Here is a 24,163-nt window from a genome sequence, read left to right as displayed (position 1 = left end):
TGTGTTATTTTTATAATAAATATCTTTGTTCTTCAATTAGGCAGACATCATATTGTATAGATATTCTAAGTGGCCACTCAGCTCAGCCTCCATTTAGGATTAATAATGACGACTACCTAGTATCTATTTATTGAGCACTTACTGTTCCACATCTGGCTGGGTCGTCAGACCTCATGTAATTCTCACCACATGGTAGGGACCATTATCAACCCCATTTTACAAGTGGAAAAACTGACGCTTGCCGAGGGATATGATTTGTCCTCCTGCCTGGATTAGGACCCCAAGATTCTTGGGCTAGAGGAAGGACCAGTTGCCCACGTCAGCTGGGCCGGAGGCCAGGAGTTCCCTTACCGAGATGAGATCTTTGTTGAGTACCAGAGTCATGACGTCCTCGGAGCACTTGGGCTGGATCAGGGACAGGAGCAGCTCCTGGTTGCAACCCTCCTTGGGAGGCGTGGTCTGGACCGGTGTGGGTGAGGGCTGCAGCCCACTGCCTGCAGGGCAGCAGAGGCAGCCGGCAGACAGTCACTGCCGGCTCGCTGTGCTCTTAAGCGCTAAGCACTTCTATAGCTAGGTACTCTCAGTGTCCCTGAGATGCAGATGAGGAAAATGGGGCTCTGACCAGCTGATGCAACTTGCCCAGCACACACAGCAGCTGGGCATGGCTACAGATCCAAGGAGAGGGCAAGGGCAGGGAGGGGGGCGAGGGAGGGAGCCGGGTGCTCACCACAGCTGGGTGCCCTCAGAGAGACGACACTGGCCAGAGGGAGCTCCACAAAGGACGCTACTACACTGGCGTTGAGCCTCCGGGCCTCCCCCAGCAGGCCTTGCGTTGTGTTTGGGAGGTGGAAGCCACGGATGTTCTTCTCCGGAAAGATCTTGAAGGAGTATTCACCAGTGGTCTAAGGACAGGGAGAGAGGCAGGGCAGGGGGCTACAGACACGGTCAGGGGGCACACAGCCTGGCGGGGGCACCTGCAGGCCAGTGAGGGTCTGCCAGGCCTCGATCCTGCTCTCTCCTTCGCTCCTGCTGTTTCCCCTGCCTGGGCCACCTCCCCTCATCTACGGGTTCCTGTTCGTCTTTCAACTCAGCTTGGAGTTCACCTCTCCAGGAAACTTTTCAGACCCTGTGGGCTGGGTTAGGGGTCTCCCTAAGGGATCTGGGAAGACTTCCTGGAGGAGGTAACATCTAGGTGAAGGTCTGAAGGAAGAATAGATAGTGCACAGAAGGAGAGGTTGGGGGCAGAAGGAGCATCCTGTATAAAGGCTCAGGGCTGGGGTGACGGTGCAGGGAGTTTGGTTTTTTTCTTTGGGGAGCCTTGGGGAGACCTGAACGGGGTCTCACCCAGATCTGCATGTTGTGGTTGGCGTCGATGAGCCAGGACACGTAGGGTGGACCCTGAAGGATGAGCACGGCGGCGTCGGGATCCCTCGAAGCACAGCTCAGCTCCACCTTCACGGTCACTGTCCGGGGCCTGTGGGGAGACAGACCTCCGTCTCAGAGCGGGCGGTAGTGCGGGGTGCAGGGGACGGGGTGTGGAGGGTTGGTGCTTGACCCGGACTTGCGGGGCAGGGACAAGACCTGGGGTCGGGTGGGCAGCGGCTGCGCTCTTAACCCGGTCGGTTGTGGGTCTGTGGGGTGGATGAGGAAACGGGTGGGGCCCCGAGATAGGTGGGGGTGACAGTACTCTGACCAGGCCAGGGGCGGGGCTGAGGCTTGGATAGAGGCAGGGCTTTATAGGGGGTGGGGCTGGCGGGGCGGGGCGGGCACCCTTACCAGGCCTCTGGGCCCGGTAGGACCCTCAGGATGTGCGCCTCCTTGTGGCCAGCCACACCTTCCAAGCGACAGCCCCGGACGGAGGCCTGGGCGTTAGGGCTCCATTCGAGTGTGTGGCCCATGTCCTTGTGGGGTTCCAGACTGCAGGAAGACGGTGACCTCGGGGCTGCGGAGACAAACGCACTTATGTCTCCTCCTCGAGCAGCCTGGCATCTAATACAGAGGCCCACCCTCAGCCACAGAAACGGTGGGGCAGGCAGGATGGAGCAGCAAAGAGGGGGGGGCATGGGAGGACCGGGGTTCGAATCACCCCTCCACCACTTACAGCAGAGGGACCCAGGGGAAGTCCCTGGCCTCTGTTTCCTCATCTGTCAACACAGGGTTAATTTAAGGTATGCACGCATGGCATATGCTAGGGATGCAGCCCTGTAACCACCAGCACACCATCCCCCTTTTATCTTTCTTACAGAATTTACCATGACCTGAAATTATAGAATTCGTCTGTGTGCATATTTATTATCATCTCCCCACCACATCTGTCCCCAGAGTCCCCAGATGTCCCTAGCATAGGGCTTGGTGCCTAGTAGGTACACAATAAATTATAAGAAAGTGCTGTTTTTGTAGTTCAAGAAACTGACAACTAGCAGCAATTTCACGTGGTTCAATCTAATATTTGGTGAAGGGGTAATCACTGCCTAAGAGCACACTGACCTGCTATGTGGGACCTGGGGCAAATCACATCCCCTCTCAGTGCCTTAGTGTCCACATCCGAGGAATGAGCCAGAGGAACTCACATTCCTCCAGAGCCCAGTCCTGAACCCAGAGAGGCTGTTGGGGAAGCTGACCTTGGTCCAGACGGAGGAGGATGCTTTGGGGATTGTTCAGCTCAGCAGCAGAGGTGATGGGACCCTTTGTGTCCGCCCAGTTGAGGAGCTCACCCTTGGTAGTGAAGGGTGGCAGCTGTGTGGTGTTGACCTCTGCGGGCTCTTGGAAGATGACCAGGCTGGGGTTCTGGGGAGACATGTGAAGGCTCAGGGTGCTGTGCCTGGGCCTGAGTCCCCTCTGTCCCATGCAGGAGGTCAGGAGATAATCTGAGGAGGCAGCTGTTTGGCTGAGCAGAGGAGGCCAGGCCTGAGGGTGCTGAGGCCGGTGGACCTGAAGTCAGCTCACAGTCCCCTAACTAGGGCTCCCCCACAGCCGGATCTGCCCATCTCCTTTCTACACCTGGGGAGCTGGATGGACACACATCCACGTGCATCCACCTGTCCAAACATCACCCTCGCACCCCTCCACAGGCATCCTCATTCAGCCCACACTTACGACATTTGTGGTTACTGTCTGTTTCCCCCACACTCTAAGGTCTGTGAGGGACAACGCCTGCCTCGCGCACCCCTGCATGGGACTTGACACATAGTAGGCACTGAGAAATATTTGTCTGACTTCGTGCCGGGCCCTGGGCCCAGCACTGGGATCGTGACATGGCAGCTTCTCCCTGATGCCTGGCACATGGCAGGTGCTCCCTGCACGTGGGAAGGGAGAAGGCAAGAGAGAAGGAATGGATGAATACATGAATGAATGAAAGACAAACAGGGGTGGTCCCTGCTCTGGGGGATCTTACCATCCAGAAACTAGTCATGCCTCAAGTCATTTGAAACAACAGAAGACCGAGGACATTATTTAATAAGAAACAAAGGAGCAAGACACGTCCCCTGGATGGACAGGGATGAGAATCTGGGTGGCTCCAGCACCTCACTGCCTCCACTGCCCACGCTTCAGGAGAGACTCTGGTGTGCTGGGGAAGGAAATAGGAAAGGCTTCCTGGTGTAGGTACTTCTGCTGAAGTCAAAGGGTTCAGAGGAAGCTGTTGGGGCCACAGACTCAAGAGAGATCCTTTTCCATCTATCTCCAAAGCCAGAGGCACTGTGCTGAAGCAGCAGCATAAGGGCTTCAGGCTAGATACTAAGGGGGACTGCCTGACAGTGGCAATAGGCAAGACACCATAGAATGGTCCACCTGGAATGGAGGAGGACTGTAACGGGGGGCAAAGTGATGAGCACCTGGGTGAGGAACCCAGCGCCCGCCCGTACGTAAGGGCTGTGGCAGTGGGTCAGAGCTGGAGAGTTTGGGGGTGGGGGAACTTTTACCCATCTGACCCTCAGAGTCAGCTCTGTAAAATGGGAATGTAATAGGGATTAAAGGTCAAGGCGTTTGTCAGTCTCCTGGTGCTGGGTCTGGCACAGAGGCCTGCGCCCCCGTGAGGCTCTTTGTCCCTCCAGCAGCGTCCCGGCTCCGGCTGCGGGGCACCCGGCTCCGGAAATTGCGGGCCGAGGCCGCGCGCGGCTCCGGAGGTGCCCCTCGCCCGGCCCCCCGGCCATGTATTCTTAGCGTGGGGCGGGGAGGGGGGAAGGAAGGCTTGGCGGAGGTCGGAGCCGGCGGCTGCTACGACCTTCCGGCCCCGGCGGGCGGGCGGGCGCTGTTCATCTGCCCTGCGTCACCCGGAGCCCCGCCGCCGGGCCTAGATCCCGGGGCTGGGCCGCCAGGGCGTCCGGGAGTAGGAAGGGGAAAGGGGAGAGTCGAGAGGAAGGGGGAGCCGTGGCAGGGTCTCGCTTTCCCGCACTGGGAGCCGAGGGATGTGCCGCGTGGGGTCGGTCGGCTCTGCCCTCCTGGTTGGCTTCGTTAACGGCTTTGCAACTTCCCTCCCGGGGGCGTCGGCGCTGGCCAGCCCCGTCTGCCTGTGTGCTGCCCCTGCCGCCAGCCCCGCACCCCCTCAACTTCTGCATGTCTGGGCCCGTCTCCCAGGCAGCCCTGGATCCGGGCCCGTCTTCAGGTCCCCAGCTCCTCTCTCCCGCTCCTGGAACTCTGTGGTCTCTCTGAGGGTCTGTCTATTCCTCTCACAACAGGCCTCTTTTCGTTGCCATTTTTCTTCCTGTGTCTCTCTCCCACTAGTTATCTTTGCTCTCCCCCCCCACCCCCACCCCCCAACCCGGGCCCTGGCTCCCTCCCCTCTGCTTTCTCTGGCTGTAAACAACAGCTGCTCGCATCTGGGGATCACCTCCCAGGGCCTTCCCTGTGGAGGGGGCGGTGCCACGGTCCGCCCCGCCTCCTCCAGCCCCGAGCTTCCTCACTGTGGGTCCCGGACCGTGGACCTCCTCTCTCTGGTGGATGTGTCTGACACTTACTATCTGAATTTTTTAAAAATAATTTTTCTCCAACATAGGCCATGCTAATTATAGCAAATCTTGCAAATTCAACAAAGTTTAAAGAACAAAACAGATATCTCTCCGCATCCCACTCCCATAAGTACTGTTTTGTTTGGTTTTTCACCAGGGAATTCCCCATAACTACTGTTAACGCATTGTTAGGTTTCTTTTGTTTGGTTTTGGTTTTGGTTTTGGGGCCGCTCCGTGCAGCATGCAGAATCTTAGTTCCCTGACCAGGGATCAAACCCGTGCCCCCTGCATTGGAAGCGTGGAGTCTTAAGCGTGGCCAGGGAAGTCCATCATTGTTAGGTTTCTTCCTGGCCTTTTTCGTCTGCACTTAAATATTTTCAAATTTATGTCTTGTAACTTTTTCAAAGACAGTGACAAGGTTATTTTATGGGACTATCCTCAGTTCTCCCACTGCACATATGGGAAAACTGAGGCTATGAGAGAGGATTGGAGTTGGCCAGGGTTGCACACCAACCTCATTCCCACCTCCAGGTTTGGGCTCTTTATCCCAGGTTCTGTTGCCCTTTGCGTTCTCTCTGTCAGGGCCCCATGGGATTCACCAGGCTGGGCCCTGGTGAATAATGTCAGAATGAAAAAGAGAAGAAGGGGACCCTGGCCCACAGAGGTGGACAGCAGGAGCCTCCTACGGCCCGTGCCTGAGGCTGGGGCTGGAGGTAACACACTCACGTAGGCCAGGTGGAGCGGGATTCCCGGAGCCTGCAACTTCAGGAAAATGGTCTTGTTAGTGCTGAGGACCAGGAGCACCTCTCGGGGCAGGCTGCCATTTTGCTTGGATGTCTGGAGAGTCAGCTCCAGCACTGACACCTCCTGGAATGGGGGCAGGGGAGAGACACATGCATAGACCAGTCAGATTGCACAGGCTGTGCCACCAGATCAGTAGTGACGACTCATTTGCTGTAAGCTTCCACTCCATTCTCCCTGCCCAACTTGTCCACTCCTGTCTCCCAGAGCCCAGCACAGTGCCTGGCCCTCAGGAGGTACCCAGAAAAAATTTTCTGAACAAATGAAGGAGATGAGTCCCAGCAAATCCAAGGAGATGTTTTTTTAAGGGTAGCAGGGAGGGATAGATTGGGAGTTTGGGATTGACATGTACACACGGCTATATTTAAAATAAAATGCCTTTCCATGAACATAAATATGTAAATGCAATGAACCTGAACTTTATCCAGTAGTCAGTTGAGGTTTATTATTTCCACAGAGCACCTGCTGTGTACCAGGCCTGCAAACACCTGTGTGACTTAGAGAGTACCCTGTGCCCTTTCTCTGTCGCTATGCAACAGCGTTGAGGCATCAAACCCTCCCCAGTTTGCAGTATTCCTGTTTGCTTTACTATTTTAAAGTACCAAATACTCATATTTTGTTGAGTAATACCATTATTTTGATATTTTATAAGAAGTGTAAGTTGAAATCATTTATGTCTTGAGAGGTACCGACTGCATTAAAAAACTTAATTGATCATGGGGTATGCATTTAGGATTCTTTCAGAACAACGACAACAACAAGAATTAATACCTCACACTTATATAGTGCTTACTAAGTGCTTGGACTATTCTAAGTGCTTTACACATTGACTCACTTAATCCCCACGACAGCCTGAAGAGGTAGGTGCCATTGTTATTCTCACTCACAGATGAGGAAGTGGGACACAAAGAGGTGAAGTCATTTGCCCATGATCACACAGCAAGTAAGTATGGAGCTCAGATCTGGACCTGGGCAGGCCCCTACTCTCAACCGCTATCCTGTCCCATCACATTTTTCTATACCTCCTTATTCTCAAGAAGAAAAAGAACACAGCGATCCACAAGGCAAAGCTTCTATCGAAAGAAGAACCCCTGCTCTGCTCAAAGACTCTCTGAATCAATGGAGTATGAACAGGTAACTCCTGAAACTGAGACAGGTATAGGCCTCAGAAGCCCCGTCCTCACGAGGACAAAGACAAATGGAAACACTTGACTGAAACACAAACTCCAGAGGCTCTCAAAAGCTGGCAGTCTCTCCAAAGAGACAAAAAGCTGACCCTCCCCAAATCTCCTCAAACTTATCAAAAAGGAGACAGATATTTCAAGATGAAGACATCAGTGGAAAGTTTTTCAATTTTACTTCTAATTATCTCCGGGCCATTTCCCCAACTGATGTCACAGAGCCAGAGAGTGTTTCAGCTGCTGGAAAAATCTGCCAGAAATATTTCCGTTACCTAATAATGACACCATAATCACTCTTTGTAAGTTTGCTCTTTGAAACAACAACAAAAAGGCAAATAATGTTTCCTTTTCAATGTTTCCTAAATAATGTTTTTCATTTTAATGAGCTATTTAGGTTGCTTATTTTTTGAATAATCACTTTTATGCTAATTTATAATAGAATGATGTGTCTCAAATTTATGTTTGTATAAGTTCACATTTTTGATCAATTTATGTTTCCTAATGGGTTTATAACTTTTGGATTTTGAAATATCTTGTTTCATCAATTTTTAAAAATATTATGCATTCTAAATACTTGAAGAATTAAATACTGGATTCAATATCATATTCTGGTAAAATATGAAACACCGATCTAAAGGTCAGAACTGACATTTTGTTCCAGGATTATGATCAGTACTCGAAATTAACCGGAGTGAAGGAAGACCCACCTCAGCGGTGTCAGGAAAGGCCCGGGCACTGCTGACCTGTCTGAACCATCAAGAATGCACCCACCCCAGCTTCCCTACCTTAGTTGCCTATGTATTATTAGCTTGAACAATCGAATATGATTGCACAACTCTGTGTATTTGATAAAAACCACTCAACTGTACACTTTAAACAGGCAAATGTTTTCACGATAAAGCTTTTAAAGAAACAACAATCAAATATCAGTAATTTCACGTGGTTCAACCTAATCTGTGCCCAGTCCTGTGCTGTAAAAGTTGTGCATGCTCTCATGAAGCAGGGTCAGGTACTCTCCCATTTCACAGATGCAGCCATTGGGGACAGGGAGGTCACATGCCAAGGTGAGTGATGAAGTCAGGCGCCCAGTGCACATCAGCCTGGTGCCAGAGTGGGTGCCTGGACCCCTGGATAGCTCACCTGGACCGTGTCCTCCCTCTCAATCCTGCCGCTCCCCAGACTGCCCCACAGTTCATCACTGTGCAGCCCCATCTGTCTGTCCTCCCACAGAGGAGTAGACCTTGAGGCCCACACATGGTGAACAGATGGGCCCCATGGTTTGGAGGTGCCACGGCTGCTGCAGACGAGGAGATCCCTCCTCTGCCCTTGGGTGGACACCCGCAGGCCGAGAGCGTTGCAGGTGACAGAGCGACTGGGAGCGCAGCCCCTGAGCTGGGAGGAAAGAGCCCTGTGAACATCCGTTCCTGCTGCCGCTCTGCAACTGTCCCAGTTTCTCTGTGCCTCAGTTTCCCCATCTGTGAAATGGGAGTAAGACAGGGATGGGAACCAAAACCAGGTGGGGCTTGGGATAAAGGAAGTTAAAAAAGAGAAGTAGAGGTCAGGGTCGGGTCATGTTGAGGGTGAGGGGGTTAGGAGACTGGAGCTTGGTGACGTTTGTCATGACATCTGGCTGTGCTCCCAGGGCTCACATACCAATCCCCCCATTCAGTTGTCACCAAGTCCCTCCCTGTAGAGTTGGGGGCTGGGAAGGGGGTGGGGGCTGAAGCCCAAACAGGGGCAGGCAGGGGCCAGGGCCCCACAGCAAGCGAGCCATGTGGAAACTCGGCTGGCTGGGCTCCCTGGGGTCTCTGAGCCCCTGGGCTGAGCCGAAGGCCAGCTGGTTACCAGAAAAATCCAGTCAGGGTTTCCACAGCAAACATTTCCATCCCATGGCCCTGACTCATCAGCGTGGTCACTCACACACCGACTTCCCTCTTCCCTCCCAGCCTGGAGCCCAAAGGCAAAGAAAGGCAAAGAAAGGGGCCTGCCTTGCCCCCCACCCCAAGCTCCCAGTCCTCCCAATGTCACCCTGGGAATTCTGGGAGCCCAGCCGAGGCGGGCAGGCCAGCCAAGCCCTCTCCCCCAGCTCTGCAACCTGGGCCGGCCTGGGCCCGCCCCGGCCCCCTCCCTGAGCCAGTGGGCGGGAGACCATGTTTCTATTTTTGTGCCCGTGTCCCACAGATGCCATTGTTGGCCCAGGAGTCAGTGGCGGGAAGGGGAGATTTCGGTGAGGAGGTCCTGAGTGCTAGTAGCCACTTATAGAAAGTCGCTTCCAGCAATTCTTCTAGGAGTGGAGCCTCGGGGCTGCCTGCAGCCACCCCCCACCCCCCACTCCGAGGGCCAGACTGGAGCCGGCCAGATTGGAGCCAGCCGTCCTCTGTCCACCCCAGCAGATTCAGACGGCACATGCAGGCAGGGTAACAGGTGAAGGGGGTCAAAGCCAGACTGACCTGAATTCAAACCCTGGCTCAGTCATTCGCTTGTGACCCTGGGCAGTTACTTCCTCTCTCTGGGCCTTGGCTTCCTGATCTGGAAAATGGGCTGAACAATATACCCACTTCATAGACTTGTGATGATTCAGTGAGATTCTGCCTGCAAAGCGGGTTGTCCAGTGCCCATGGTAGTACTGATAGATTGGCTTTCACTACCGCCAGTTCCCTCCCTGCCCGCTCATCCAGAGGAGTGCCATGGTTTGGGGGCTGAGGAGGCTGGCGTTAGAGCTGGGCAGCAGTTAGCTGGAATTGGGACCTACTTCAGCCATGCCACCCTGCAGCTTCCCCTCTCTGGGCCTCAGTCTCCCCATCTGTGCAGGGAGGAGCTGGGCTCAGTGATGTTCTAGTATTGTGTGGCCCCTAGAGTCCATCCGGCCTCCTGGGGCTCCCAGTGGCATCTGGGCGTCATGGTCTCCAGCCAGGTGGCTACAGGGTGGGCTTCCATAACACCCAGGAGAGGCATGCTCCTCTCCCCAGCTGAGGGTCCCTGGTCAGCCCATGTTGTCCCCACATCCCCAGTTCATTTGTCTGAGAGACCAGCACTGGGCCCAGCCTGGGGCTTCTATGCTGTCAAAGGGGGACAGGAAAGAAGGCACAGCCCTGTCATCCAGGAGCTTGGCAGAGAACAAGAGTAACACCCCCAAACAGTCAGTGACACCACTAACCTCTTGGGGATGGACAATCAGCAAATGCTTATACACACGTATATTTCCCCCACCGATCCATCCATCCATCCATCCATCCATCCATCCAGTACCTGGACTGACCCTGAGCTGAACACTGGGGATACAGCACTGAGAGAGCAGATGCAATCCCTGTCCAGTCTGTCTGACCCCCAGCCCATGCCCCTCCACCAAGCTTGCCCCTAATATCTGCAAGGCCTGGGGCAAGAACATATATGACAGCCCCTGGCCCCAGCGCACCTTGCTTCTCTTCACATGGACACGTGTGGAAAACCAGCCTGGATGCCCAAGCTGCCATGCTCACTCCTCCCAGCCCCCTGCGCCCCCCATTGCTGAGTCCATCACTCAGTACCAGGGCTGCTGACGCCCACCTCTGCCTCCCCCAGGAGTGGCTCCAGGGCAGGGGCCAGGTCTGCTTTCTCTCTGCACCATCAATGTCCACCCTTAGTCACCTCACCCAGCCTTCAGGTCTAAGGGAGCTGACCCCAGCCCTGCAGTGCCCCTTCTAGAGGAAAGGACAAGAAGGAGCCCCATCCAGCCCTGGGAGGAGGCCCAGCGCACTTGGGCAGGGAATTCTGAGTCCTGGGTTCCCAGGGTAGGGACTAGGGGAGGGAAGCAGGTCCCTTCGGCAGATTCCCCACCCGGGGCGGGGGAGATGCAACTGGAAAAGGGCCAGAGAGGGGCTGCAAATTGTGAGTGCCAGGCAGGGGCCCCTTGCCCAGGTCTGAGGGTGGCACTGCCTTCCACAGCCCTTCACAGCCTCCCAGGATGGTCTGGGGGACCCCGTGGCCCCCCTGCCCTCCCTCTGCCTGAGCAGCCTTGTCTGCCCCTCTCCCCAGGAAAGAGTCAGTGCCAGAGCCCCGTGAGTCGTGTGCTTGGGGGTGGGCAAGGCATCGTCAGTTCCCTGAGTTTGCCCAGAAGTGGGGTGAATCAGCGTCTGTTTCAGCTCTGGCTGCCTGGGGTTTGTTAGGAAGACAGCAGATCAGTGTAGTCGGCCTGACGGGAACTGCTGAGACACCAGGCCGGTTTCCTGTCTCCGCAGGTCAGGATGTGACCCTGGGCCCCCTCCCGGAATCCAGGCTCCAGCTTGCCCTTCGGGGACCCAGCAAGATAGAGCCCCTGCCCAGCGGCCCCCTCGTCTGTCTGCAAACCCTCCCAACACACACACCCCCCCCGCCGAACCTCTCCTCCCCGAGGCTCTTGGCTGCCACAACTCATCTGCCGCCCACCCACAGGAAATCTGAGGCTTCAGAGGCCACGCGGGGATGCAGGGGAAAGCTGTTTCTCTGTGCCAGGGTTTGAAGGCGGCAGCCATAGGTTGGGAGGGATTGGGCCCGTTGCTGAGACAGTCGCCACCCACGCCACCGCTGCCCGCTCGTGTTTCTTGCCTCTAGGCCTTTGCTCCCACAGTGTCTTCTGCCTGGAATGCCCTTGACTCCCCTCTCGCTCTGGCTAGACACTGGGAGTCGTTTCCCTAATGCCTCCTTCCCTCCACACTCAGTGCTCATCCTCCCGGGGCCCGCAGGCCCCTGCCTCCCCTTCCCCAGCTGCCGAGTCCATCACTTGGTGCCAGGGATGCCCATGCCCACCTCTGCCTCCCCTGCGAGTGGCTCAAGGGCAAGGACCAGATCTGCTTTCTCTCTGCACCATCAATGCCCAACACAGGCTGGGCACAGAGCAGGCACCTGGCGAGGACTGGTTGAGGGGGACTGTTGGGCTGTAGACCCCCTTCTTGGGGGCCACCTGGGGTGGAAGATGTCTCCCAGGGAAGCCACGGGTCTTTCGCTGTCATGGTAGTAGATCTGGGATCATGGGCTCGACCCTTGGGGCAAGAAGGCCAGGAGCACCCAGCTCCGTCAGGCTAGACCTCAGCTTCCCCCTTTGCAAACGGATTCACAGTCCCTGTTTCAGCCGCCTCGTAGCAACAACCTATGAGGCTCAAATTAGTTGACTGACGTGAAGATGTGTTACACACTGTAGCTTGCTCAGCCGAATGAGGGTATTGACAGGGGAGACACGGAACCCACAGAGGAGACGTTATAATAAAAACAGGCAGAGCTACTGAACATCGAGAATGGCTCTGGGCAGGCCCGAGCTCAGTATTTTGCCTGTGCTACCCCACTAGATTCTCACAGCCCCCTGTGAGCTAGGTATGGTTATCATCTCCATGTTTCCCAGGGAAAACCAAGGCTTGGAGAGGTGGCCCAAGATCGAGCCCCTGTAAGTGGTGGGGCGTAATGTTCAATTCGAAGACTGTCTGGCTCCAGAGCCCATGCTCTTAACACTGGCCTCAAGGTCACATGGCAGTGCATTCATTCATTCATACATTCAACAAACAGTCGTTGGTATACTCCAGGCCCTGGGCCAGCTTCTGCTACTCCATGATTCTTTGGTGAGTCCCTTAGCCCAAGAAGTGTGCGTCTATTGGAGCCTGGGGAGGAGTCCCTTCTGCATGCCAGGCACGATACGAGGTGCTGGCCAGTGACGGATCCAGGACTGGAGCCCCCACCTCCTGAACCCTGGCTCTCTACATCACCTCCTGAAACAAACGGGCCCAGCGGTCCTGGAGCCTGCAGCCTGACTCCTTGAGTTAAAAGCCGGACACTCCATGGACTGAGTTCTCTGGAAGAGGCAGAGTGTGACAGGGAGATTCTGTTGTCATGAGCTCTAGGATGACATATTACAGCAGCACCCTGTCATGCCCCTAAAAACCCTCCAATGACTGTCACTGCCCACAGGATAAAGAGCGAACCCCTTACTATGGCGACGGGGCCTTGTCCATCTCCCCAGCCCTGCTCCGAGGTGAACTGTAAGCTCACGATGCAGTGAATCACATGCTGGCCTCAACTGAGCCCCACTTTCCTGCCTGTGCGTTCACTATCCTCTGCTCTTCCCCACGGCCTCCTTCATTCCGTGAACTCTGGCCGTTCTTAGTGTTCCTGCTTCCTCCACGGAGCCTAATCCCATAGTAGCTGGCCTACCCCTGCCCTGCGCCCCCCGAGAAAGCACCAGTCATCTGGGTCCTGGCTGTCTGTCTACACATCTGTCTCCAATAGACCTGGGTGCTTGGCCAGGAGCCTTCTCTGACACTGGCTCACTGTTGAGTGATTGGGGCTGGGGGCGTCCCAGTGCCACCCAGGCGAGGCCCAGAGATCTGAACATCCGAACACACATAATGAACTTACAGAGGGCAATCTCATTTTCCATATCATTACCAAACTTGAAAAAAATTACAATGGCTATGGAAACCACACAACGTGTGTCTGGCTCTATCTTCAGCTTGGGGATTATCGAGACCCACAGTCCTGGTGGCGGGCAGGGTGGTGGGGAGCAGGCCCCCCGATATTGGTGGTCTTGGCACTGTCTTATCACTGCACAAATGCAGGGCAACCTAACAGTTTTGGGGGCCACAAGTTCGCCCCGAGCTGACACCACTAAATCGCTATCAGGACCTGAGGCCGCATTGGCCAGGTGTGGCTGCCAGCCCGGGCAGGCCAAGCACTGGCTGAACACTGAGATCCACTGGAGACCCAGGTGACGGCCTAGCTTGGAGTCTCGGGGATCTAGTGAACTCTGGCCTCGGGCATGTCGCTTCACCTCTCTCAGCCTGCCACAGGTGTCTCCTCCGAAAAGTGGGGAAACAGACCCTGACAGATGGGCCCTCAGGAGGTTTGATACGTGAAAGGTGCTTAACTCTGTTCCTGGTACTTAGCAGGCCTAGCACAGTACCTAGCACATAGTAAGTACTCAATAAGCCTGTTATTATTTTCAAGAGGGACTTAGACAAACTCACGGTGGACCTTCTTGGTGGGGGGAGAATGGTCTCTGAGGTGACATCACCGGCTTCCAGTCTCTGGGGGGCTGCCTGGCCGGGTCACAGTTGTTCAATGAGTGACATTCCAGGGAGGGAGATTTGCGCTCAACTGAGGGAAGCAGTGTCTCAAGGTCAAAGCTGCCTAGAGCAGAGCTGTGTCACTGAGAAACTGAGCTCCCCATCGCTGGAGGTACATGAACGGCAGCTCGCCTGGCCCTTCTCCACTCCACTGCCGGCCAAACACAGCCCTTTCCACCAGGGTCTTGTGCGGGCATCCAGAAGATTGCCCCAGAAATGCCACCCCTTCCAGGCCCTGTGAGATGAGATGCCAATGTCACACTCCTGGCAGGGACCCTGGTGAGGACTCAGCCCACTGTCCCAGAGACAGCCACAAGGAAAGGTTCCCCTCATCTCATCGGCCCTGGGCCATCTGCTGGGCCCCCACCTGACCCTGCCATCAGGCACTCACCTTTAGGAACTCCAAGAAGAGGATGTGGACTTCCAGGGTAGCATTGGGGCTCTGAGCCACGCAGCCCTCAGAAACCTGGCTGGTGACGTATGTCACCTGTGGGTCCACAGGCTGTAGGTCACAATAGACTGTTTCTGCAAGACCTGTTGGGAAAGCACAGCCAGAGAGTGGGCCAGTTAAGAGCAATGTGGTGACAATTGCTCCCACTTTCCAAATGCCTACTGGGTGTTTGGCACTGGTGAAGGGCTTTATTGCATCTTCAGAGCTACCCTGCAAGGTGGATATCATTATACCCATTCCACAGACGAAGAAACTGAACCTCAGAAACGCAAAGTCTCTTGCCTGAGGTCACAGGGCTAGCAGATGTAGGATTGACAGATAAAATGCAAGACACCCAGTTAAATCTGAATAAATAAAAAAAACGAATATTTTTTAAAGAATAAGTATATCCCAAACATTGCGTGGGATACACTTATACTAAAACATTTTTCACAGTTTATCTGAAATTAAATTTTAAATTGGGCATCCTAAATTTTCATTTGCTACATCTGGCAACCCTAAGTGTGTGGCAGGACCACCTGTGCACACATCCAAGCCTCTGGGCTGGTCCACTCCAAAGGATCAGGAGACAAAAATTGCCCTCTTATGCCTCAAGGAGGCCGGGAGGAACGGGCCAAGGAGGGTTGAGAGTCTCCTGGCCCCGATGGACAGAGTGAACCCAGGTTCAGAGGGCAGCGGCCGGAGTAGGCTGCAGAGCCTGCTGCCCGGAAGCGGAGGTCCTGAGGGAAGGGAATGGAATTTCACCCTGACCCAGCAGAGGAGGAAGAGGAAATGAGGCCCCTACACCTCGTCCTGAGGAATGTGCCGGGGAAGGGGGGGCTCCGGAGGAGGGAAGGAGGACAGAGAAGGGGAGACTGTTTGGAAGTTTGTGTCTCCATCTTGTCGCGCTTACTTCCTGTTTTCTTGGAGATCAAAGATGGGTGCGGAGGGCCTGGCCGCACGTCCAGCCGACGCCAGCTCAGAGGACGGGGGAGGGAGGCTTCTTCTGAATCCCGGGCTATTGGGCTGTCTTTGGCCTAACCCAGCCTCCTTCCACTGCCTCGTTGGCTCAGGACCCCCAGGGGTCAGAGAAGGACGGCAGACGGCCACCCGCCGGCAACACCTTGGGAAGGATAAGTCCGGGACAAGGACATTTGGCTTATAAGTCCTCACCCTGGCCCTGTCCTATGTGCCAGGGACTCCAGAGTGCCTGCATTTGCATTAAAAGCAAGGTTCCTGGAGCCAGGCTGACCTGGGTTTGAATCTCAGGCCCAGCACTTACTAACTGATGCTGCTTTGGCGAACTATTTCACTTTGGGCTTCGGTTTCCTCATCAGTAAAAGGACAGTAAGAATAGAACCTACACAACCCACAGAGGTGAGATAGGGTGTATGGCAGTTCTTTTTATCACAGTTCTTTGACTGACTTCAGCCATGGGAGAAGAATTGACTGTCCTAGGGGGGTGGTGATGTGGTGGAACAGGGTGACCTGCAGGTGAGGGGCCTCTGTGAGGGAGGTCACTGATGTCTCAGGCTCAAGTAGACTCAAGGGCTGGCACCACCTGCTGCTGAGCGCCCCCCACCTTGGGACCCACCAAGCCCCTCACGCTCTCCCTGTCCCTGACAGTGAAGACAGACTTCTTGGCTGTTACTTAGTCCTCCCGTACAGATGGGGAGACCGAGGCCCGGAGGCAGGCGATGTGCCAGATTCACAGCACGCGCGGTTCCCCGGGCCGGGCTCGGACCTACCTCTCCCCACGAGACCCAGGGTCTGGCTTGCAGATTAGTGCAGCGCTTTCCTCCTATCCTTCGGACTTACCCTGCCCCCTCCCCAGACTTCCAGGAACCCCAGTTCCTCCCTGCCCCCTCCCCAGACTTCCAGGAACCCCAGTTCCTCCCGATTGCTGGGGCCGCCTGGGGCCACCTCCTCCATGCCGTCAGCCAGCGGGAGAGGCCACAGGCCTAGCCATTATGTAATGATCAGATAACAGGCCAGGCTGGGAGATCAGATAAGAGGTCCATTTATTTTGGGGCTTTTCGAGTCCTGGCCGCCCCCACTCCGCAGACGAGAATGGGGAGACAGGAGGGAGTGTGACGCCCAGGGCCTGTCTCCCGGAGCCAGAGGCGGGCCCAGACAGAGCTGAAAACAATCCCCTGGCACCAAGGGAAACTCTGGGGCTCCTGGGACCTGGGTTGGAGGAGGCGCCGCTGGGGCCCTGGGTGACCGGGTGAGTGAGAGACCTACCAACTGGGGAGCCACCTCTCCACCTCTGTCGCCTCCCTGTCCTCCCCCACCCACAAGCACAGAGCCACCTTGGGGGCTTTCCAAATGGCCACCCCCAGCACCTTGGGCGGCCGAGAGGATGATGCTCAAGCAAAGCCAGCTCTGGAGCTGGATGGTCTGAGTGAAATCCCAGCTCTGCCTCTTAAAAAAGCTGGTCACGCTGGGGCTTCCCTGGTGGCGCAGTGGTTAAGAATCCGCCTGCCAATGCAGGGGACACGGGTTCGAGCCCTGGTCCCGGAAGATCCCACAGGCCGCGGAGCAGCTAAGCCCGTGCGCCACAACTGCTGAGCCTGCGCTCTAGAGCCCGCGAGCCACAACTACTGAAGCCCACACACCTAGAGCCCGTGCTCTGCAACAAAAAGAAGCCACACAATGAGAAGCCCGTGCACCGAAACGAAGAGTACCCCCGCTCGCCACAACTAGGAAAAAGCCTGCGTGCGGCAACGAAGACCCAATGCAGCCAAAAATAAATAAATAATCAAAAAAAAAGAAAAAAAGTTGGTCACCTTGAGCAAAAGCCTAACTTCTCTGAGCCTCAGTTTCCCCATTTGCAAAACAGCTTCCATCACGCTTACTGGGCGCCAGGTACTGTTTTGTGGCTTTATGTGGGTTCATTCATTTGATGCTCATAGCAGCCCTACAAGGTAGGTGCAGTTATTATGACCATTTGACACAAAGGGAAACTGAAGATTAGGGAGGTACAAGAATTTGCCTGAGGGCACGCAGCTGTTAAGTGGCAGGGCCCGTATCGGAACCCAGACAATCCAGCTTTAGCGCCCAGCACCCACTTTGCAGGCTATGTATCAGCTGCATGAGGTAACCCATGTACAGAGCCTGGTACCCAGTAAGTGTTCTGGACACAGTAGCGGTGATTATTTCATGAAACCAGGGGCAATCCTCTTTGACAAGGATCTTTTCTGCTTTCCCTCTTCTTCAGTTACCCAGCCACCCTTTGCTCCTTTCAGGGGCCAGTCGTGGCCTCAGAGATTTCCCTGTGTCCAGCCCAACCACTGCCCCTGGGCCTGGCCACCAGTGAGGCCTCAACACTCCTTTCCCTAGTCGGTCTCCGGCTGCCCGATGTCTACAGGCTAAGGCCATACTCTACAACCTGGAGTGGAGTTAAAAAGTGCAGGGAGGGCCTCCCTGGTGGCGCAGTGGTTGAGAGTCCGCCTGCCGATGCAGGGGATACGGGTTCGTGCCCCGGTCTGGGAGGATCCCATATGCCGCGGAGCGGCTGGGCCCGTGAGCCATGGCCGCTGGGCCTGCGCGTCCGGAGCCTGTGCTCCGCAACGGGAGAGGCCACAACAGTGAGAGGCCCGCGTACCGCAAAAAGAAAAAAAAAAAAAAAAAAGTGCAGGGATCTGATAGATGCTGAAGGTTCAGATCCTGATCCTGCTACTTGCCGGCTTCCTTTCCACGCCTCAGTGCTATTATCTGTAGAATGGGGATGGTGATAATCAAAATACCTTCCTCAACGAATTGGTGAGAATATTGGAAAATTGACGCATGCACAGGGCCAAGGAGGATCCTGATGTGTGAGGAACTGGCCACCGCCGTCACGGTTATTTATGTCCAGCAGTGGGGAGAAGTGAACTTTTCCTTCAAACACACCTTGTTCCTTGCCCTTGCCATGCCCTTTCCCAGACTAATAGTCTTCCTTTATTTGACGACTTCTCTTCGATTCCTATTCATCCTTTAAAACCCTGTTGTGAAAATCTTCTCATCAGAACCCATCCAGGGACTTCCCTGGTGGTCCAGCAGTTAAGACTTCGCCTTCCAATGCAGGTGGTGTGGGTTCGATCCCTGGTCGGGGAGCTAAGATCCCACATGCCTCGTGGCCAAAAAACCAAAACGTAAAACAGAAGCAATATTGTAACAACTTCAATAAAGACTTTAAAAATGGTCCACATCAAAAAAATCTGAAAAAGAAAAAGAACCCATCCAGTTGTGCTCTAGATGGGAGAGCCACTGCAGGTGTAGGAAAGAAATCTAATGCGTGGGGTGAGAGGAGTTGGCAACAGAGAGAGAGCCTCATCGTCTTCCCTGAGGCACTATGGTATATGGTTAGGTCCAGGGCCCGAGCCCCAGCTGCTCATTTCTGAGCTGTGTTACTCAGGCAAATTCCTTCACCTGCCAGTGCCCCAGTCTCCTCAGCTTTAAAATGGGGGTAACAGGAGTGTCAGCTTCATCGGGCTGTTGGGAAGGTTAAGTCTGATGGTACACAAAACAAGCCTAGAGGAATGTCTGGCATTTACCCCCACCCCGTCACAGGTATTGAAGTCAGCTCAACCTTGGATGAGGGTCCTCTTCAGCCTCCAGGGCTGAGGCCCCAAAGCTGGAGCTAGAAGGGGGAGTTGCTCCAGAGCCAGGGCAATCGGCGCTCCAAGCCTTCCACACCCACCCAGGCCACCAAAGATGCAGAGAAAAGAAGCTGGGTTGAAGAAAAGAAGCCTGGACCTGTCACTTGTCCCGAGGCTTGATTTCTTCATCTGTAACCTGGGTATAGAGACAAAGGGCTGCCTGATGCACTGGGGACACAGAAGAGGTGGTCCCTCCCTCTTGCTCAGATCCCTGTCAGGTCCTCAAGCAAATAAATAGACCAGGCCTGTCCTCAGAGGGCCCATCACTGACCCATCTGTGTGCATGAGAGAGACATCAATTCTTTCTCTCCCTCTGGGTCTTAGTGTCACCATCTGTCTGGCTGAAGTGAGAACCTTAAAGGTCATGCCCCCACTGTCCCCAGGGACCCACTGTCTCCTGGTTCACACGGCTCCTGCTTCAACCTCCCTTTCCTCCGGACAAATGGGAAGCTGCCCCAATGCAGGCTCTAAGAGATGGATATTTGTGGTCTGTGTCCTGCATCGCTAGCAGGACATGTCCTGCCCCCCTCTCCAGGGAGTCCCAGACCCTCACACATGTGGCCAGCAGTAGAGGGGACCCCATCCTCCAGCGAACGCTCATCCACACTTAGGAGACACTGTTTGATCCCAACCACCCAACATGGGCCACAAACCCCTGCAGCTCCATTTCTGGGACTCTATCCAAGTGAAATACTCCAAAATACAGGAAAAGATGCATGTACCAAAAACGTGCATGGAAGTGGTATTTATAACTGGCCCCAAAGGGGAAACCACCTAAGTATTTAACAATAAAGAATTCATTAGGCAAACGATGAGATGGCACGTTTGAGGGAGAGACTATTCTAGAACCACAATGGGATGGTTATGGAGTCCACATGACAACACAGAAAACTTCTGGGACATAAGAAGGGTACACAAGATTTCCAAATTTGATCCACCTGCATTAAAATTACCTTAAAAAGCTAGACAAAAACTAGTAAGCAATCCACCAGCATGCTAACAGTGCCCATACTAATAAAGGAGCCGGGGAGGTCATTTTTCCCCCTCTTATCTGTTTCGTTTGAGGAGTGGACTAAAGCGAATATATGGTTAAATTGCTTTTCAAAAATCTGTACATATTTGTTCTTTAAAAAGTTCATGTAGGGCCTCCCTGGTGGCGCAGTGGTTGAGAGTCCGCCTGCCGATGCAGGGGATACGGGTTCGTGCCCCGGTCCGGGAGGATCCCATATGCCGCGGAGCAGCTGGGCCCGTGAGCCATGGCCGCTGAGCCTGTGCATCCGGAGCCTGTGCTCCGCAACGGGAGAGGCCACAACAGTGAGAGGCCCACGTACCGCAAAAAAAAAAAAAAAAAAAAGTTCATGTAAATCAACTATACTTCAATTAAAAAAAAAATTCCAACATGACAAAAATGTGTGTCTTAGAAAATGAAAATCCTCTAGAGGAACCCAGTGCTAAAGAACAGTGACATGGGGATTTTCTTTGTGCATATTGTGCATTATTACTATTTTATTCTTACAGAAATGGAGTCATTGATGTTTGGACACCTGACAATGTGTCCAAGACATATGTCCACGGCAATGTAGATCTGTAGCTAGCTTTTTCTTGGTAACGGCTGTGTAGGGTTCCACTGCACAGTCATCCACTTCATAGGGCCCAGGCTGGCAGACACTGGGTGGTTTCCAGTTGTGTGGTTTTTGTTACAGGTACCTACAGACCACACATCTTTACAGAGTTGGGCAAGTAACTCCACGGGGTTGACTTCTGAAGGTGAGTCTGTTACACAAGTTATGGTTTTGAAAGCTTCTGCCAAGCTGTGTTCCCAGAAGGCTGGACTCGTTTGGGACATGTTTTCATCCCATTTTGACCCCCTCCAGCTTTAACGAGGATGCCTGGGTCACTAGCACTCCCACCCCCTCCCCTGGCGTGGAGATCTGGCTCCCACACCCTGGCCCTGGTCCCCATCTGCCCTCTGTGGGCCTCAGTTTCCTATACTGGAGATGAGCTGGGCTGGATGCTTTGGGATGCCCTTGAGCCCTATGATCACTGGGTGCTAGTACCTGCTCGCAGAAGCAGACTGATACATTTTCAGGAGTTTTTCCAGTTGGCTCTCAAACACAGCCATTATTAAAAATTAAATTTTATAAGCTTACAATTAAATAAATGATATATATTTAAAAGTTAATAAGTATCAAAACTCATTACTCACTAATTATTTTATTCCCTTTTGTATTATCTGTGCTCTTGAGGTTATCTACGTCTGTAATATCTGTGTGGTGGAAATAGGAGATAAAGGTTTATTACTGTGCACCCGCCCCAACTCTGAGTCTGCTGAGTTGATAGCTTGAAATCAGCCCTGTGGGAACATTTACACCGTGGATATTGACAAACGTTACCCCACCCCACCCCCCACTCCGCTGTTCATTATTCGCCAGCACACCAGTGCCTTTGATCCTATAAAACCAGACCCTAAAGAGCTTCCAGGATCTTTCTCTGATGACCTAGAGGAAGAGAGTGTTACCAAGCTAGAGTGTGGGGGGAGGTGGGAGAAAGGCAGGGTGGCCTGGGGGCCTATCGTGGAGCTCAGGGAGGGCTTCAGTCTGAGCTGTGTGAACTTAGCAGGTCACAGCCTCCACTTGCCCTCCTGTAAAATGGGGCAATAAAGGCCGCAGTGTTGCAGGGTGACTAGGAGCTGTATCAAGAGGGGTCGCCATATCACCAGTCTGAGCTGTGTGAACTTAGCAGGTCACAGCCTCCACTTGCCCTCCTGTAAAATGGGGCAATAAAGGCCGCAGTGTTGCAGGGTGACTAGGAGCTGTATCAAGAGGGGTCGCCGTATCACCAGTCTGAGCTGTGTGAACTTAGCAGGTCACAGCCTCCACTTGCCCTCCTGTAAAAATGGGGCAATAAAGGCCGCAGTGTTGCAGGGTGACTAGGAGCTGTATCAAGAGGGGTCGCCGTATCACCCGAGGTCAGGAGCAAGTGCTCAGGGGAGGCCCAGGCCTGGGGCAAATCCCTGCTGGGTCACTTAATGTCTGAGACTCATTCCTGTCTATCAGTGAGGCAGTGTAAGAGCTTTAGAGATCAAGGGTCAGGGACTTTCAAATGCTGCGGGTTACGGTAGGGTGGGGAGGGGGTGGCCACCGCTGCTGCTGTTCCCATGCTCACCCCCCACCCCCGATCCTTTAAGGAGGTCCTGGATGTGCCGGAGGTGAAGGGGTGTCCACAGGGCTGTCCTGGGGCTTTAGGCGGATGCGGGGCAGGGCCCAGCGAGGCCCACAGTGAGTGGGATGAGGGGCTGGGAGTCACTGCCCCTCATCTGCTCATTTCAGAAGACAGCAGAGGCCAAGACCACCTGGAGAAGCCCCCAGGCTGAGGAGCCTCCGCAGAACACCTAGTCTGGGCCTGTGCCCGCATCTTGTACTCTTTTTTTTTTTTTTTTTTTTTTGCGGTACGCGGGCCTCTCACTGTTGTGGCCTCTCCCGTTGCGGAGCACAGGCTCCGGACACGCAGGCTCAGCGGCCATGGCTCACGGGCCCAGCCGCTCCGCGGCATGTGGGATCTTCCCGGACCGGGGCACGAACCCGTGTCCCCTGCATCGGCAGGCGGGCTCTCAACCACTGCGCCACCAGGGAAGCCCTGTACTCTTTTTGAGGAGTAGAGAATTGGGTAGAAGCAGAGAGAGCACCGCGTCCGAAGGGTTCCGGGAGCCATTCACAGATCCCGGGGAGGGTGAGGGTAGAGGAATTTAAAACTAATCCTAAAACAACAACAACACAGAAACAACCAGCCTGCCCCTCTCTACAAGCATTGCCTCACCACCGACTTTCCCAACAGCCCCGAGGGGAGTTCTCCTACCATCCCCACTCGGCTCAGAGGCCGAGATCACACTGCGAGGAAATAATGACATGAGATTTGAACCCAGAGCCCACGATCTGCTGTGAGACCGCACACCCCCTCCATCCCACACGTTCCTCAGATGGGAAACTTAAGGCCCAGAGAGGGCAGGAGAGTCTCCAGGGGCTGCACAGCACTCTGGGACCTGGGCTTCTTGGGGAGAAACTGGACATAGCTGGGAAGGCAGAAGCCAGAGTAGCCAGAGTTAAGGTAAATAACTCATCCCTGTTTGCCTGAGACTTTTAGGGCTGAAAGATCTTCGTCCTGCCAAACCGGGATGGTTGGTCACCCCGTGGCATCTGTCTTGGGCTGTCCAAACGTCCCAGGACAGCTCCACTGGACGTGAGCTCGGGACACACGGAGGAGGCCCGGAACACTTGGGGCCTGGTCTGTGCCCTGGGGGCCGAGTCTCCCCACCCCGGGTCCCTGGACACCTACTTGTGTGGCCGAGGCTGCAGAGAGCCAGCAGCAGGGCGACGGCCTGGGGGAACGTGCCGCGGTCCATGCTGTCCACCCGGGGAGCTGTGCGCTGGGCCTTAGCCGGTGTCCAGGGGCAGGGCTGCAGGCGGGCGCCGGGGCCGGCGTGGGCTCTCGCGGGGACCCAAGGGGAGCAGGCAGCTGGAGCGGCGGCGTCCCTGCTCCAGCCTTCTGAGGTGGCGGCCAAGGGGTCAGGAGAAGTGGGCACGGGGGCGCGGGGCCAGGCCGGGGGTCGCTGGCCAAGGGCTGAGCGGGGAGGGGCTGCGGGGCTCCTGTGGACGGCGGCAGCAGTCACGGCCTGTGGATGCGGATGGAGGCTGGGGTCTGAGCGTCAGCGGTGCGGAGCTCCCGGCTCATCCAGCCTGGCTCGGGGAGGCAGGAAATGCGCTTCCTTAGACAAGGGGCCGGGCCAGGCGGCCTGCCAGGCGGGGAGAGGAAGTGCCACGGGCTTTGTCGCTGGGTGGGGGGCCCTGGGGCGTGGGGGAGGCAGTGGGGTGGGAGGACCCAGGCTCCAGGCTCGTCTCCCCACACACCCAACCTCCCATCCCACCCTCTCCAGGGCTGGCTGGTGGGGTGCATCTGGCAGCCCCCAGGGAGCAGATGAAAAGAATCACCCCAACAGCCCACCACGGGGAACTTTCAGGGGCCAGGCCTGGCCAAGGTCCTTCACGTGGAACTCTGCTCCGTGTACTTAAGCACCGCGCCACCAGGGAGGTCCCTTTAA

The 24,163-nt window shown here is 55.0% G+C and overlaps 1 protein-coding gene across 1 annotated transcript in view; it reads right to left on the bottom strand.

The window, feature by feature from the left end:
• ENG (endoglin) overlaps positions 1–23,825 on the bottom strand; it is a 30,918-nt gene extending 7,093 nt beyond the window's left edge. The window contains exons 1-8 of the mRNA XM_081236280.1: positions 23,401–23,825; positions 14,387–14,529; positions 5,673–5,813; positions 2,622–2,787; positions 1,777–1,942; positions 1,345–1,474; positions 728–902; positions 352–494 (exon numbers count right to left, since the gene is read on the bottom strand). Coding sequence (XP_081092406.1) covers positions 352–494; positions 728–902; positions 1,345–1,474; positions 1,777–1,942; positions 2,622–2,787; positions 5,673–5,813; positions 14,387–14,529; positions 23,401–23,467 — 1,131 coding nt within the window. The 5' untranslated portion in view covers positions 23,468–23,825. The remainder of the gene's footprint in view (positions 1–351; positions 495–727; positions 903–1,344; positions 1,475–1,776; positions 1,943–2,621; positions 2,788–5,672; positions 5,814–14,386; positions 14,530–23,400) is intronic.
• Positions 23,826–24,163: the final 338 nt, after the last annotated feature.

Source organism: Mesoplodon bidens, assembly GCF_964165515.1.
Source record: "Mesoplodon bidens genome assembly, chromosome: 6".
Lineage (NCBI taxonomy): Eukaryota > Metazoa > Chordata > Mammalia > Artiodactyla > Ziphiidae > Mesoplodon > Mesoplodon bidens.
Note: the sequence above shows the minus strand (reverse complement) of the source record. Positions and strands in the feature narration are given on the sequence as shown.